The sequence below is a fragment of the Nematolebias whitei genome, chromosome 18 (genome assembly GCF_014905685.2).
Source record: "Nematolebias whitei isolate Nwh7 chromosome 18, NemWhi1, whole genome shotgun sequence".
NCBI lineage: Eukaryota > Metazoa > Chordata > Actinopteri > Cyprinodontiformes > Rivulidae > Nematolebias > Nematolebias whitei.
Window position 1 is genome coordinate 36,917,969 of NC_056515.1, and position 18,005 is coordinate 36,935,973.

At 38.8% G+C, this 18,005-nt stretch overlaps 1 protein-coding gene across 1 annotated transcript in view; it reads left to right on the forward strand.

Annotated features, from left to right (window-relative positions):
- Positions 1-18,005, forward strand: part of vav2 (vav 2 guanine nucleotide exchange factor) — a 231,569-nt gene that overhangs the window by 156,123 nt on the left and 57,441 nt on the right. The window contains exons 3-4 of the mRNA XM_037692064.1: positions 1,387-1,445; positions 14,798-14,866. Coding sequence (XP_037547992.1) covers positions 1,387-1,445; positions 14,798-14,866 — 128 coding nt within the window. The remainder of the gene's footprint in view (positions 1-1,386; positions 1,446-14,797; positions 14,867-18,005) is intronic.

Genomic DNA, 18,005 nt, shown 5'->3' on the forward strand with positions numbered 1-18,005 from the left:
GAGACAAACAAGACAACCAAGCATTCACATGCTCAGAGTCACCAATCAGCCTAACATGCATATTTTTGGTCTGTGGGAGGAAACCGGAGTTCCCAGAGGAAAAATCATGCATGCACGGAGAGAACGTGCAAACTCCACCCAGAAATGTCCCGGGCCAGGATTTGAACCGGCAACCTTCTCGCTGAGAGGCAACAGCTGTACCAACTGAACCACCCATTCATTTTACATTTTTATTGATGGTCAAATCATGATCAAATAAAATAAAACGTTCTTTAAAGAAATGTGCATCTCCCACCACCTCAATTAAACTGTTGATTTGTTAGTGCTCAAAGTGTTGGAGCTGATTAAGCTACAATCTTACCAAGTTTTAGTTTAATTTCTGTCAAATTCAAAAAGTTTTAGCCATTTGTGAAAGTCAGTTAGTCGTGGCAACCATCTTAAATTGGAATATATAGTTGGAATCCTCTGACTATCTAACGGACCTCAGGGCACTAACGATCAGTCGTTAGACTGATGGTCTTCCTTTTGCACGTGAACAGCTCTCTGGCTGTCACCAGCAAACTGGTTGATCCACTGGTGCTATTTATAAGACTGAGTTTGTGGCAACTCCTCAGACTGACGAAGTCTTTTGGTTAAAAGTCGAAGCGTTTCAACAAGAATCATCATCCAGAGGACCTGACTCAACTTTGTTAGACATCTTAAATTGGATTGCGTTCAAACATGAATTAGTTTTAGAGTTAGCCTAGAGCTAATGATTACTTTCTAATAGTTTCATTAAAACCTCTTCAGAAGTTTAAGATATTTTGGTTACAGGAGTTCCAACCAACATAAAATCACACACAGACAGTTACACGATCGCCCACCTTTCATAGTGGCAGGCTGCAACTAAAGTGGTCCCAGTTGATTCATGATTGTACACTTTTGGACTATTTTCATTCGGTCTGCTTCCAGTGTGCACAGTGTCCTTTCTGAAGCGAGGTTTTTTTTTTTTTTTTGCTGAAGAAAGGTTGCTATGAAACAAAAGTAACGTTCACCCTTAGAGCTGCTACCAGGGTCTTAGCTTTTAACTTTGTTTCATTTTGCATATAATGTCTTATTTGTCACTGTAATTAGTTCAAATTGTCGACACTCAGATGTTTTTTCACAGCTTGAGTTCTAGGGTTTGTACTTTAATAGCTGTGGTTGCATTGTTGTTACTTGATAAGCAGCACCTGATTTTCTTTTTTATTGCATTTTGTAAAGTCTGTACCTCAAGTAGCTGTATTTCCTGATTTTGATGCTCAATGCACTTTTTTTTTTTCTGCTATGGAGTATTTCCTGTAGAAAAAGACAATAGAAATGTGTAAACTTCAAGTTGATATGCGTTCTGTTTATTCTGTATTTCAGGTCATCTCTGCTCTGTCCAGGATCTCCCACCACAGCATTGCACAAATCAAAGGCATCAGGTAATTCATAACTCAATCATTTATCATTTAAGTTGCTCAGGCTTTCTTAAATATCAGTCAGGAAGGGATTTTTTTTAAATGAAAATATTCAAATTTTCTCCTATAATAAAACACATGATGCAATTAACATCTGCTGCTCATTTAAAAGTCAATTTGCATTTGAGGTAATTAGCTGCAGCTTTTAGCCAACATTATCTTGCAGGAGCAAAATAATCCACAACTCATTTCCATCTGTCACTCAGTCAGTGCTGCGTTACATCGAGTCAGATGCTTTGTTTGTATGGGGACAAGTTTGCCACTAATAATGGGCAGAGAAAATTATTCACAAGATGCTTTTTTATTTATTTGTTTGTTGATTATTGGGGCTTAAATGACCTTCTGATTCCTCTTCATTTGCTCGATTTGCTTGGCGCTTGGTGGCTCACAGGCGCCACATAAAAAGCTATTTTATCTGCCTGAGTAATAATTTGATGGTGTGCGCCCATTATGAGCCGTGCCAGGAAATGAAAATAAAAGAGAGACGGGCAAGGAGCAAATCTCCTGGCATTAATAAGGACATCACACCGTGCTGGTTGATGCTTTACCACTGTCTGTTCGTGCTGACTGTTTTACTGGGAGACGTCAACGTCAATTCTTGTACGTCAGGACAAAATATTAGACTGAATACGTACAACATTTGGTGCAAACTTTTAAAATACACAAATTGTGTCTCAGCTGACAATCATATAGAATCTTTCTGACCTCTGCATTTATCAAGAAGAAATCGCCCCACAATCTATAAGTTATGGTTTTTCATTTACATTTGTCTTTTTAATACAATGGAAGTCTTTCTTTCATCACCCATCCACATCTTTCTCAGCTGTGGTGTCCTTCCTTGTTTGCTCTGCCCCCTACTGGGCAGAGTGAGCGCTGCTGCTGCAAAATTTATCAACAGTCAAATTTGATAACTTATTGATAATACACCTCATGTTTATGTGCATGAAGGAATGAGCTATTTTTTTTATCAGTTGTTTGTCTTAAAAAATGTGGCTAAACGTGTTTGTAAAGTTGCTAAATGGGGCGACAAAACATGGCAACACACATACTTACCTAACACGATCTTTGATTGATCCAGTGTGGGTTTTAGGCAATGGGATGATGTCATTATAATGTTTGTTAAGGTTTCTGTCACACCATAAACGGATGAATAGGTTGCTATTTTTTGCTTGTGTCTTGTGATAGTTCCAACTACAGGTTTGGAAACACAGGGTTCCCTTCGGCAGGCTAAAAACATGGCCGCTGGGTTTACTGGTGAATCTAAAGTGTCACCAGGTGCCGCTCGTCCAATAACCGTTGGAGATAGACACGATCTCCCCGCAGCCCTGGCGAGAAACTACAAAGTAAAGAAAATGGATGAATGGGAAACGGAGAAAGCTCAGTCTGTAAGGAGTTTAACCGCAAGTGAAGTTGTTTCATTAGATTTAAAGTCTAAAAATTCAAATTAAGAATGGCTGTTACTGTAATAAAGGCAAGGAATAAAAATGTAAATGTGACTTTTTTTTAAGAACGGACACTTTTAATGTTGGGTCTGAAAAACGAAACGATGACTAGATTAAAGTTAGAATACATTTTTTTAATTTTGACTTTTTCTTTCTTTCTCAGAATTCTGACTTTTTTATGAGAATTGATCAGAATCAGCTTTATTGTCATTGCACCAAAGCACAACAAAATTACAGTTTTCAGTACAGCCCGTCCGAGAGAACATAAACAAACAGACGGAGGTGACTGAGGCCACTGGCCTCGGGGTGTGCAGCCCTTTTTCTCAGATAAGGAAATAGAAACACGAAGGGGAGGTGCAAAAAAATCTGTCTGTGGACACAGTGTGAAAGTTGCAAAAAAACTACCTCAGCACATAAAACAGAAACATGGTGATGACATCATTACGAGGAGGCCGACGAGGGCCGTGAGTTGTCCGTGGACACTGCCAGATCGTTCCATAGTCCTGATGAGAGATGGAGGTATACCAGCCGGCTCAACTCTGACATAGGTCCACAGATGTTCTCGGGAGGGGAGCGGGTGGTGTGTGTGTGTGGGGGGGGGGGGGGGGGGGGCTTCTTGCTCACATAAACAACCAAGGGAAGTTTGAGAAAGTAAATGATTAAGGAAAAATGTATATTTTTTGCACCGTGGCCCTAATCCTCTCCCGTATGTTAGTGATTTTATTTGTCTTTAATCTTTTAGACTTGTCTAAAAAATATTGACCACAGGATTGATGCTAATCCCGTGAGTCATGAAGGTGATTATGAAGCATGAAGTCATCATTGTATTCTAAAAAACATTTCCAACCATGAAGAGTGCCTGACTTTGTGAATTATATTTATTTACTTTATTCGACTGGGCAATAAGCAAGCCTCGGGGTTATCATGACTCTGCCAGTTCTCTTTTTAATGAGTCTAAATGAGCAGGACAGATTAGATGATTGATTCATTTTGCAAAGTAAATAAAAATATATTTTGAAGAGCTCCCAAAGGTGCAGGTCAAACGGTGAGCCTAAAGCTTTAAACACATCTAAAGATGCATCTGTGCACGTTAAAATCGGCATATTGGTGAAAGTTTGACCACACACACATTTAGACACTTGTTTTTTTTAGCTTCTTTTGCATGGACACAATTTCTGCTGCCCTGTATTCTGCAATATTACATTTTGAATGAGTCACCCAATATAAAGTCCTAAAACTGTCCCCCTGAGTTTATCCAGATGAACGTGAAGTGCAAATAATCACACAAGAATGGTATGATTTGTGTTTTTGTTTTATTCCCCCCCCAAAAAAAGTTTCTTCTCTCAGGCGACTGACAGAAAGATTTGCATCATTTGTTAAAAATAAATAAATAAATAAAAGAAAACATGAATTATTTTAGGTTGGGGGTGGTGAGGGTACATAAAGTGACGCAATCGGTCTCGTAGAACGGGCAAAATATGCAGGAATCAAACCTTTGATCTGAAAAAAGAACCTATTTTACTGATTGATGCAGTCAAAATTATTAATCCACTTATTATTTATTAAAATTCATTTATTGGTTTATTTATTTAAGGTCAGACCTAAAATTGCTTTAAAGTTTCCATCTCTTCCATCCGTATGAGCACGTGTCATTCTGTTCTTTATCCGGTTTGAACCCACTCCTCTCTTCTAATGATTCTTTGCCATCCTGAACGAACCTTTAACTCTGCTGGAAGTCCTGCGCTGCTTCATTGTGTGTCAAAGACTCTGTTTTTTTTGTAGTTTATCATAAATATCTGCTAAATTCAGGTCATCATGGAATTATAGCAACAAGCTGTGGCTGTTTGAAAGAGCTGAACTTGATTATTTTTAGAATCATACTGAGTGGTAACTGTACTGTGATAAATGCAATGGAATAAATGATCAAATATGAAAAAATAAATCGTATTAAATGACATGAGCTGAAATCCTGTAAATATAATCCACTTTTTTTGGTATAATTTTCTAATTCTCATTTTAAGGGAGAAATCTGTCTGACAAAAAAAAAGGTAATTAATTTTCTGCAAATGACTCCCTGTGCTATATATACTTTTAATTTTTTAATACATCTGACAACCCCTCAACTCTACAAAAACTTTCCGTTGCAAGTTAAATTTGACATGCTGAAACTTGCAGATATCCACGGACTCCTTAGATTGTCAGACTGAATAAGGTGCCATCATCATGTAGTTTGAAAGCCGACACGTTACACGGATGTAGCGGTTTCTTATTTTATTTTTGTATTAGAGGTTCAGGTATAAGATTGAACCTGCACACCTTTAGAAAACATTCCAAAGTTAACTTGTAAAGGAAGAAAGAAAACAAGAAGAAAGGAAACGGTTTGTTCAATAAATGATGTAAGATCTGAACTTTAACATCACATGTGGAGTGCCTCAAGGTTCTGTACTTGGACCCAAGTTATTTATTTTATATATAAATGACCTGGTTTGTGTGTCGGGACTGTTTAGATGTGTTTTATTTGCAGATGATACTACATTTCTTTGTTCGGGTAAAGATATAGAATGGATGTTGGAGTTGGTACAAACAGAATTTGTGAAAATACAAAATTGGTTTCAACTTAACAAATTATCATTAAATTTGGATAAAACAAAGTACATGATATTCAGTAACGGTAAGAGAACTGTCGATGCTCCATTTAGAGTTGATGGTGTTGATATTTGTAGAGTCAGTGAGGTGAAGTTTCTGGGTGTTATCATTGATGAAAAACTGACATGGAAACCTCATAAACAATTTAAGAACAAAAATAGCTAAATTTATTGCAGTACTGTACAAAGTAAGGGAGTTACTCAATGATAAAGCACTGTTTATGTTGTCTAATGCAATAATCATCCCACACTTAATTTACTGTATTGAAGTCTGGGGTAAAGCATGTAAAAACAATTACAAACCCTATTTTTATTTTACAGAAAAGAGCTGTAAGATTTATCACTAGAAAATATTATAGACATTCATCAAATGCATTGTTTTATCTACTAAAGATATTGAAATTCTATGACTTGGTTGATTATAATATTTTACTATTTATGTATAAGGCTCACAAAAACATACTACCTTCTAATATCCAAGTACATTTTGTTAAAAGGGAGAGTGGTTATTATCTTAAAGGGATAGATGTTTGTGAAGCGTTGGTTTTGTACCAGTTTGAAGGAGCGGTCCACTATAATTCAGGGAATAGGACTGGTCTGAAGGATGAAGTTAAAACTGCCAGATCCATGTACATAGTCAAGGAAATGTTAAGTTACTTTTCTGAAGGAATATGGTAAAGTATAATGTGTATCTATACAAATTTTGTTTGAATTGATGATTTTATTTAGTTTTGTTTCTTTGCAAATTATTTTGTTTGAATATATTCTGAGCAAAAAGGAGCAAATATAAGATTTATTCTTCTGCCTTTCATTTTCTTTTTTATTGTATACATATTTTTTTTGTTTTCTATTGTATATAGTTATTTTGTTTTTAATGAAATAAATACATTTCTAAATAAACATAAATAAATACATTTAGTTGAACTATTGAAAGACTAATTAAAAAACGGCAGATGTAACTACCGTACTTGCCGCTGTGTACACGTCGCACCACCGTGTAGGTTGCATCAGTCCAAATATGTCTAATATATTGGAAAAAACGCATAAATAAGTCACTTCGCCATATTAGTCGCATCTATTATGCGTCGCCGCTGACAACCTGGAAATATGGGCCAGTGTTGTGCCAAAAATCAATTGGCTGCCAAATGGCGGCCACGGCAGCTTGCACGGAAGGACTTTAACAATAATTTAACTAGATTAACACTTATAAATAATTGTTTGCTCGAAATTATAGCAAAGGTGTGTCTCAGTCTAACTTTTCCTATAATAAATTCACTTTGATGATCAAATCCGCTGTATTACAAAAGCTGTTCGCGGCTGCAGGAGCGTGCACGGGAGGACTTCAGCAAGGATTTAACAAGATAACCACCTAAAAACAATTATTTGTTTGCTCGACATTATAACATTATAGTAAAGGTGTATCGCTGTTGAACTTTTCCTTAATAAATGCACTTTAACAGTCAAAACATCTGCATTTCACCTGGATGGCGTGACAAAATGCAGCTGATTTGACGTTTGCTCCAGGAGTTCCAGAGCAAGAATAAGTTGGCTTGGTATGGCAAGCCAAGTGTCTCATTAATAGTCACTTTTACCTATCGATGAGACACTTGGCTTGTCATATTACTCCCCCCCCCCCACACACACACACACCTCTAGTGGCTGAAAATGGTAGTGTTCAATATTTTCAATGTCAGAATTAATGAAATTGTCAACTCTCAGCCAAAAATTGGGTTATAAATTTTGGGGGAAAAAACATAAATATGTTTCTTCGCTGTATAAGTCACAGGCATGCTAATTTATGCAAAAAAAAAAAGCAACTTATACAACAAAAATTGCAGTAGTTACTTTCAATATGTTTGTAGTTCTTTAAAAAAAACTAAGAAAAAAATCAAATCTTAGTTTTTTAGAGACAATTCAAGATTCCATCCATCAATTCATCCATTCGTCATTTCAGGTTAAACATGCGAGTATTACCTCCCTGTACCCTCCAAGCCTAGAGAGGGGATTTTATAGTCTGGACCTATGCTGTAAGAGGCGAAGTGAACTCACTTTCTGGAGCTGCAGTGATTTATTGACCCCTGCAGAAACCAAGCCGAGTCCCGGAACATGAATCAGCTTCCATCGCCGACCGTTTGAGACACTTTCACACGTACAGTCCCTACCACTGTTCTGCTGTTTATCAATAGTTAATCAATGGGACCAGCTTGCTGCAGCTTCAACCAGCACACAGAAGCTAACAAAACCCCTTGGACAGCACGTAGACATGATCACAGATACAAACGTTTAGCAAAAATGCAGAAATCATAAAGAAAAAAAACATTGAGATTATGAAGACATAATGTCGTAAAGACATCTATGTGTTCATTTTGTTGCATTATGAATACAATATAGATTTATGTGATATTCAAATCATTGCATTTTCTTTTATTTACATTTTGCCCAATCAAACTTTTCAGAATTGGAGTTATAGAAGCTAAAAACTATCAAAAATGTACCATCATGATATTGACGCGTAATCTATCAATAATGCAAAGAACTGCTTGAATGCATTATTGTAGATTACTATCAGGTCGGGGGTTTTCTCTTAATTATATATTTGGTCAATCAATGCAACCTCTCGGCTGGAGAGGTCCAAACCTTAATATGATAGTAGCTGTAATGCCAAAGTATGAGTCTCAATCACAACTGTTGTCTTTATTGCCATATATATATATATATATACACATTATAAAGCAATTCCCTGTATTCCTAACATCATCAAGCCCCACTTAAAGGTAAACGGCTTCACAACCATCCTCAGAGCTGAACAACCGACTGTTTTCCACGTGAAGCCATTTGTGACTAGCTTTTTTTTTTATTCACGCAAGCATTTTAGCGTAAATTGTAAGAATATGCAAAGATTTACAGTAACTAAAACATCAAGAGCATAAATGAGATAAGGTGGTGAAAGATGGTGACATTTGAGATAATTTGCTAAAAGCATTAGTTCTGGCTTTTGCTCGGAAATCTACAAAAGTTGGATTTCTGAAGAGCAAAATGATCTTAGGTTATCGTTCACAAGTCTGTTGTATTTAGTTGATGCTAGAACCAATCTGGAAGCACCGCATCCGAGTCTTTGGGAGTAATCAACAACACACATGCGTAAATTACCATAAAGAAACAATGAATTGCCAAGCGTTGGCTCATCAGAGGTGCTCTGATGAAATTATGAACATAGTTCAATTACACCTAGTTGCACCGTTGAGGGGAAATTAAAACTGCAGCACTGGACACTCCTGTCTGTACAAAACAGCACAGGGATGATAGATGTGTGCACTTCACTCTGCAAACTACTATGTAATTAGATTTTGCCCTGTGGGACTCCATTAATAACTTAAAATATAATGCACACTTCATTGGAGGGGGCCATCAAATGTGGGTGTGTTATTGCGCTCAGGAGGAGGCACTTTCTGCTCCTCATAACTGGGAGGGAGAAGCCAGAATAAATCAGGTGCAGCAGGTTTTTGTACAGAAAATGCTTGTAATCAGCTTCGTAAAATTGTATTAAGATACAGCTGAGAAACTATAGAAAATGTATCATAGAAAACAAGGACTTCCATCCATCCGTTATCTTCCACTTAATCCTCTGGGTACACTGTGGGGGCACTCTGTGAGTATGGGACTGTTCTGTCCCTATACAAGTGGTGCGAGAGTTTGGTTCGCATTGCCGGCAGTAAGTCTGACCCCTTCAGGGTGGGAGTTGGATGCCTCCAGGGCTGCCCGTTGTCACCAATTCTGTTCACAACTTTTATGGACAGAATTTCTCAGTGCAGCCAGGGGGCAGAGGGATTCCGGTTCGGTGGCCTCAGGATTCCATCTCTACTCTTTGCAGATGATGTGGTCCTGTTGGTGTCATTGTGCCGTGATCTCCAGCTCTCACTGGAGCAGTTGGCCGCCGAGTGGGAAGCGGCTGGGAAGATAATCAATAATCAGCACCTCCAAATCTCAGGCCATGGTCCTCAGTCAGAAAAGGGTGCATTGCTCTCTTCGGGTCGAGGGTGAGGCTCAGCCTCAAGTGGAGGAGTTCAAGTATCTTGGTGTTTCGTTCATGAGCGAGGGAAGAATGCAGCGTGAGATTGACTGACGGATTGGTGCAGTGTCTTCAGTATTGCGGATTCTGTGCTGGTCCATTGTGGTGAATAGGGAACTGAGCTGTAAGGCAAAGCTCTCTGTTTACCGGTCGGTCTACATTCCTACCCTCACTCACCTATGGTCAAACTCTGGATAGTGACCAAATGAACGAGATCGTGAATGCAGGCGATTGAAATTAGTTTCCTCCACAGGGTAGATGAACTCTCCCTTAGAGATAGGGTGAGAAGTTCAGTTATCAGGAGAGACTCGGAAAATAACCGCTGCTCCTCCACATGGAGAGGAGCCAGTTGAGGTGGTTCAGGCATCTGGTAAGGATGCCCCATGGGCGCCTCCCTCGTGAGGTGCTTCAGGCATGTTCGATTGGGAGGAGACTCCAAGGAAGACCCAGGACACGCTGGAGAGACTGTCTCTCGGTTGGCCTTGGAGTCCTTCTGGAAGAGGTGGCTGTGGAAAGAGATGTCTGGGCCTCCCTGCTCAAGCTGCTGCTCCACGATCTGAAAACAAAAGCTGTTTTTTCGTAGAAATCCTTGCACATTTGTCTGATTGTTCCTGCCAGCTGACCTTTGGATACCTAGTTAAGTATTCATCAGCTTTCAGTGTTGCTGTTGCTTTAATGAAGCATGGGTTAATTACTTGTCTCACTCACACACAGCTTCACTCGTGCAGAAACATTCAGCTAAATGATAAAAAGTGTAAATGCAGTCATTGTTTTGCCTGCACTATAAACATTAGTGTTTAACTTTTGCCCTTTTAACACCAATGTGTCACTTTAAACACTTCTTTATGGGAATGCAGAGCACAGGGAAATGTATGAGTCATTTGATCATATCTTGGGATTAAATATAGTCGAAGGCTTTAAAAGCTGAGTGCTAACAGAGATTAGAGTGCTTTCATGAGTGCTTTGGAGGCCTTCCCTGTGACTAAACTGATCCTTGTTGGCTTTGAGCTCATTTCTCCATCGTGACGGCAAGGTCACACCTAAAAACGTGTTCTCTTTGCATGCAGCCTTAAAAAGTATGAAATTTGCTTGCAGTGTTTTCCCAGCTGTAAATAACTATGGAAATTCATGTTGTGTTTTTCAACACTCATCTTGCAATTCTATTTTCCTACAAGATGAAACTAAAATAAATCTGAATACCCAACATTAAAACTGTGCTCAAAACTGCTAATTTATTTGTTTCACAACAAAATTAATCTTGGGGCAATATACAAAAGAAGAAGAAGAAGAAAAAAGGCCAAATCATGAATTCAATTCACTTTATTTATATAGCACCAAGTCACAACATAAGTTATCTCAGGGCACTGAAAAGAAACATTCACATACTGTACATTATAAATGCCAAATAGTAAAGTCTAAGGAAGCCAGCAGGTCGCATTGAGTCTTCATTTAGTCACAGTCTCCCATCCTGAGCAAGCACAGAGGCAACAGTGGAAAGGAAAAACTCCCTTTTAATAGGAAGAAACCTCCAGCAGAACCAGGCTCAGGATAAGTGGCCGTCTGCTTTGACCGGTTGGGTTTGAGAGGACAGGAAGGAGAAACAGACACACAATGGCAGGTCCAGAATGGTGGCGAGCAGATCTTTCTATAGTAGGAAAGAAAAAAATAAACTTGTTGATAGAAATAATTACAATTACAAATTAAACATTTGTATTCATTTGATGAAATGAGGTCAATTTGTCCTCCAGTAGGCTAAGCTTATAGCAGCATAACTAAGGGATAGGTCAGAAAACCCAAGCCAACCCTAACTATAGGATTTATCAAAAGGAGAGTCTTAATCCCAGTCTTAAAACTGGACAATGTGTCAGCCTCACGGACAGAAACTGGAAGTTGGTTCCACAAGAGAGGAGCCTGATAACTGAAAGATCTGCCTCCCATTCTGCTTTTGGGAACTCTAGGAACCACAAGTAAACCTGCTGTCTGAGAGTGAAGTGCTCTGTGAGGAAAATATGGAACAATAAGATCTGTAATATAAGATGGAGCTAGGTTGTTGAGAGCTTTGTAGGTTAGAAGTAAGATTTTGAATTCTATTCTGGATTTGACAGGGAACCAATGGAGAGAAGCTAAAACTGGAGAGATATGATCTCTCCCAGTAACTCCAGTTAAGACTCTGGCAGCAGCATTTTGGATCAACTGAAGACGTTTTAAAGAAGTATCCGGGCACCCAGATAATAAACCATTGCAATAGTCCAGTCTAGACGTAACAAATGCATGAACCAGTTTTTCTGCATCATTTTTAGATCAGACGTTTCTAATTTTACTGATATTAAGCAGATGGAAGAAGGCGGTTCTAGTAACGTTCTGGTAACGTTCTGGTAACGTCCAGCAGAACCAGCTCAGGACAGGCAGCCATCTTCCTCCACTGGCTGGGTTTTGAGGGGAAAGCAAAAGGCTTCAGGATTGGTCCAGGTGTAGTTTCTAAAGGAAGAAAAACAAAGAAAATCACAAGTGAATTGGCAGCAACAACTGCAAATACAAACGTGGAGAGTAGAGCGAGTAAAAACAGCAGACTGAAGATGTGGTCAGTGTTGAAGTATGATCTCTTTTTCTAACGCTCTTCACAACTCTGGCAACAACATTTTGAATTATCTGAGGGTTTTTATCGTTTTTTTTGGACATCAATATAACAAAGAATGACAATAATCCAGACTTAAAGTGATAATCTGCTTAGATAAGTAATCTTGTATTTAAAAGTAGGGCTGAACAGTTAATTCCATTTTCAATAATATTGCGATATGATTAAACAAGATTTTCTAATGGCGAAGGCTGCAATTTGGCTGGTCACGTGACTTGCGAGTGAGCAGAGCAGGGAGCGGGTGAAGTCAACATCGCGCTTTAACCGGTTGCACAATGGCGTCAAGCTCGACAGAAGCTGATACATCTGAAAGTTTGGCACCAAAGAGGGGCAGCACGTCCGTTGTTATTAATTACGTAACTATTTTGGCTATGAAAATGAAGACGCGGTGCAACGACATGTATTGTGCAGAACCACCACAAATCTTTATCAACACTTAAAAAAGCACCACAAAGTCATTTGCGATAGTTGCATGACTAGAACGCCAACGACCAGTGCTTCAACTTAAAGTAAGCAAAGTACGAGTCGACAGGGATCACTTATCGAACTGTTGGAAGGTATTACTCCGTATGAACATAATTCAAAACGGTACATGGAAATAACTCTAGCAATAACGGAGTTCATAGAGGAAAAACACGATGCCCATTAATATAGTGACCAAGCCTCGGTTTACAGCTTCGGTAAACACAGTGGATAAGCGATACAGAATGCCCTCGCACACATTTTAGCCAAGTTGCTATCCCAGAGCTAAATAAAGCAAGCAGAAAGAGTTGCAGCGGAGCTGAAAACTGTGGAGTTTTTTTGCAACTGAAACAGATTTATTGCTTGTGTCCATTGAAAAATACATGAGAAGACATTGAAAAATAATCGCATATTAAATCGCAATTGCAATATTGAGGTAAAAAAAAAAAAAAACACAATTAGAATATTTTCCAAAATCTTTCAGCCCTATTTAAAAGTGCTTTTCACATTTCATTTATAAAATACAGAATCTCCAAGTTACTTCTAAGGCAGCACTGAATAAGAAACAGCACTTTATAAATAGGGATGCACCGATCCACTTTTTCTACTTCCGATACCAATATCTGAGGATCTGTATCGGTCAATACCGATCTGATACCGATCTAATACAGGAAAACAGCACTGGATTCTGTTCAACAAAGTCAGTGTGCTCTTTAGAGTGAAATATCTGGAGATGCTTGATTAAGTTGGTAGTGTTAGAACTGGAAGTTTTAGTGACAGCCCCTGGAACTGTTGCTGTGCACGTATTGCACGTAGCTGTCGAATGTGTTGGCTGAGGTAGTGTGAAATTAAATGGCTGATCCTTTGCTCGCTCCATTTTAAAAACGATCTGTGCGGTGACTTCAATAGCGCATGACGTCACTCAGAGCACAAAGCGTAGAGTTAGAGTAAATAGATCTGCCCAGTCATGTATCGGTCACGTTGTCACGATACCCGATCCAGAAGATTTTTTTATATCGGGACCGATACCGATATTGGTATCGGATCAGTGCATCTCTATTTATAAAGCCAAAATAATAGTTAAAATATGTCCAAATGCACGTACGTCTACATCTAAAATCCACTTTCTGTGGAGGTTTACTGCGGCAGCGGCTAACTCCGATAATAAAACGTTTGTCCATTTCAGTGACTTCAGTGCTGGATGCTGATTTTAATGTTCAGTTATCTCTGATTGTAATTTCTAAGACCTTTGTGTGTAATAATGTGTGTAGTAATTAGTGAGCTCTGGAGAGGCAGAAGCCATCATTAGCACAACTGGGCTTTCGAAACCTAATCCCGCACTTCAACTTTGTGAAATTGTGGTCGTTTAAAAACAGTTAGGGGTGAATGTAACCTTACAATTGGGCTAATTGATTGAACCATTTTTAAGCTCAAACCAGGAGCGTTTGGTTGTTAATGCAGCATAGGCGGGAATAAAACATAAAAAATATTTTTTTTGACTGCCGTTCAATGAACTGACGTGAAAACTTTTATTTATCGCTGTCTTGTTTTCACTTTGTCACTTACCAGTGCGGTTTGCTTTCTGCACGCAGTGAAGGTCACACCCTTCAGAAAAATCACAGCTCCAAATTCTGTCATTTTTCTCTATTTTATTTTCCTCGTGTTGTCCCTGAACATTGTTTAAGGCTTACTTAAACCCTGATAGGATTGCTACAATACCTGCCTATCAATCTCGAAGAGGAAAAAACGTCCATTTTCCCTGCTGAACTTCTACCAACGTTGGTTTGAGGAGGATAGCGGGCTCCTTATCTGTCAGTTGGAGTGTTTTGATGTGTTTTGGCAACGTTGTTTGTGACTGATGGGGTCCCTCGGTTGAATACATCGTCCTGTTTTGCTGCTGAAGTGATGGAGCGAGGAGTGACGGCCTGACAGATGGAACACAAAGTTTCGACTGGCTATTTTTCTACCTGGGACCGAGTTATGTGTGTGTGTGTGTGTGTGCTGCGATGAAGCGTTTTGTAACCCTCTCTCGTTCTGTGTGTCTGTGTTTGTTTGTGTATCAGGCCTTTCCCATCTGAGGACACAGCTCTGAATGAAGATGATGTGTACCGGAGCCTGGAGGAGTTGGCTGAGTAAGTGTGCATTCTACTAAAAAAAACACCCACATCATTTATCTGGAGGCCTTTCGCCCTAATCTTAGCATTTTTCAAATCTTTACCAAAAACATCAGAAGCCTAAAGGGAAATTAATTACCCTTAGTTTAACTTTGTTTACTCCCACTGAAACAACTGCACGGATAACGCTTTCTTATAAAGCCGTAGTTTTAATCTTTTAAAGTGGGGTCTGTGGAGCAGTGATGAACAAATAATCAATTAATCCTTTTTTTTTATTTATTATTATTTGTGCCAAAACATCCAAACAATTAGAAGCAACAATTAAAAATCAATTAATTAAAATATTAAATCAAAAGGAAAAAGATGATCACCTAAAAGCTGCATTTAAAAGATGTGAGTTAAGATTATTGCTGGGAGTTGAGGGTCTGATTAAAGGCTATCTTACCTGTTGTAGATGACTTTGATTGGACTGACAAGCTAGTGGTTAGTTTGACGGCAGAGAATACCAAAGTGGGTTGGAGCGGTCCTAAAACAATTTTAACCTCCAAAATGTCAAACCAATTCATGCAAAACCTATTTTATAAGCCTTTGCCATAAAATACACAATACACATAAAATATATAGTTAATTATAACAACAGAACATGACAGCAGCAGCTAGCTGTAGCACTTTTCGTTGGAAAATAGTTTACACTGAACCACTTGGGAGGGTTTTGTATTTTTTGGTCTTGGCCCTTTTTAGACTAGCCGTTAGCTTGTCAGATGGACCACTCTGTTTCTCCAAACCAGTGGTTCCCAACCCTGGTCCTTGAGGAACACCACCCTGCATGTTTTAGTTGTTTCCCTGTTTTTGACACAGCTGACTTTAATACATGGGTGTTAGGCTTCTGGAGTAATTAATTCACTGAACTGGGTGTGTTGGAGCAGGGAAACAACTAAAACATGCATGATGGCGTTCCTCAGGGACCTGAGTTAGGATCCACTGCTCTAAACTAAGTTTGTTCAAACGGCACAAAAAGTAAGATAGTTGTTCACGCCATTCAAAATAAAATATCTGAAAGATTCCTTTAGGACACATAAGAATTAAATAAAAGATCTTTATAAAACCACTTTTCGTGCCAGCTGTATAATAATATAGCTGTAAAATTTGTCAAAACTACAAACAAATGAACTTGATAAAAAAAATATATAAAGAGCTTCTGAATATGTCAGAGCTCCTTTGCACATGTTTGCACAACTTGTGATGTTTAGGAGAACGCTGTGGTTGTCACTTCTTCCAATATCTGCTAATTACTTAATTACATAAGCAGCAAGGCATATATCAGTCTGCCTGTTGCCACGGTAACGCCAGCACTGCTCTGGGTTTAGACTTGGCTGCCTTTCTGACTGCCTCTGTGGCTGGCTGCCTGGCTTTTTGCTGAATGTATCTGGGTTTTGCTGTGTGTAAAAGAGAATCCTAATTTCAAGGGGGGGTGACAGCAGTGACAGCAGCTGCTTGACTCAGATTAATGAAGAATAATTAGTTAACCGCTTTGAGATGGGTGTCATTCATCATGGAGGGACAGGACGGAGACGAGCACGGGGTGGAAAGAAGATCACGTGAGCTGCAGCTCTATGCCTCCTGAAAACATGATTGTGATGTTCCTGTGGTGAATGAGGCGTGCAAGGGGAGGGAGCCAAGCAGGCTAATACAGGATTAGAGTCCAAATACTGTATGCATGCACGTTTGTTGGAAAATATGTCCCAAATTAGTCTCCTTTTCAAAACTGTAATCAAATCTGAGCACACAGGCAGGGTGTACATGTATTTACTTTTACATTTGAAGATAAATATGCCTAGCTAACTACGTAAATCATGACCTGACTTTTCTCTTTGATGTATAATTGGAGACTGCTTTTTATATATAGCAAAGTAGTTTGAAAACCAGAAAACATACAGAAGCTGGAGCATTTCCTTTATTCTTGGCATGGTCAGTGTTTTGTAAACCCCCCATTGGCATGAGTCACCACTAGTCTGTTTTTCATACGCCAAGATGCTTTCAGGTTTTATTTCGTCTATTCTTCCTGTTAAAAACATCTAGTGCTGTGCCACTCTTTGGGCGCTGTACCAATATGTCTCTTTTTAAAGTTTGTCCAATGAACGTTTTATAAATAGATTGTGTTAGAACTTTCAGATAGTCCCTTGTGATGCGGTTCATTTTAAGTTTTGGCTAGTATTTAGTTAAAAGCATTCGTCCATTTACATTAGCAATGTTTCCTGTGTCACTGGCTGCAAGCTTGTTATGATTACCGTAATTTACAGACTATTGCGTGCACCTGAGTATAAGCCACGCCCCCCTCCCTGGGTGCACAGCAGGGAGGGATGAGGGAACGAGGAGGCTTTCCAGTGGACCAATGAAATTTAGTTTTACTGTGACCTGGATGGTAATTTCATTGGTCTCTTTTTTTTTTTTTTACCTTAATTTATACAGGTAGTGTCATTGTGTCATGAGGACCCACCCCCAATGTGTATTGGACAGCTATATGAGCACCTGGGTGTGACGAGGCTAAATGTTTTGGCAGCATTAAGCTCGTTAGCCCATCCCCCAAAAAATCCATAAATTAGTCGCAGCATTGTATTAGCCGTGGTGCTCAAAGCATGTGAAAAAAGTAACGGCTTATAGTCCGAATATTACAGTATTCTACCCCCCATGCTTAACAGTTGTTTGCGTCATCAGTTTATAGTTGTTTCCAAACTGTCAAGTTATTTTAGTATTTTACTCAAAAGCATTTGTGCTGAGGATTTATAGAAAAAAAAACTCCAACTCCTCATTCTTGTGCAGGTTTTGTATGGAAGTAAATATGTGTCGCTACAATTTGAATTAAAAATGCCACTGAAATTTTAATGTTGCATATTTGAATTTAATTTTTCAGTATTACAATATATTCAGAATAAGGTGAGTTTAATGTTTTAGTTTTTCTCTATTATGGTTTATGTAGTATCGAACTTGATGTGCAAAAAAAAAAAAAAACACTACAGATAAATTTAAACATTAAACTCACCGTTGAGTTAGCGTTAACTTCCATGACAGGCTGGTTTCCTTCAAAATCAGCGCAACAAGCGTAACGTCACGTGACTGAGAGCGGATGTGGGTGTTGGATTCTGACATCCTTTGCTAA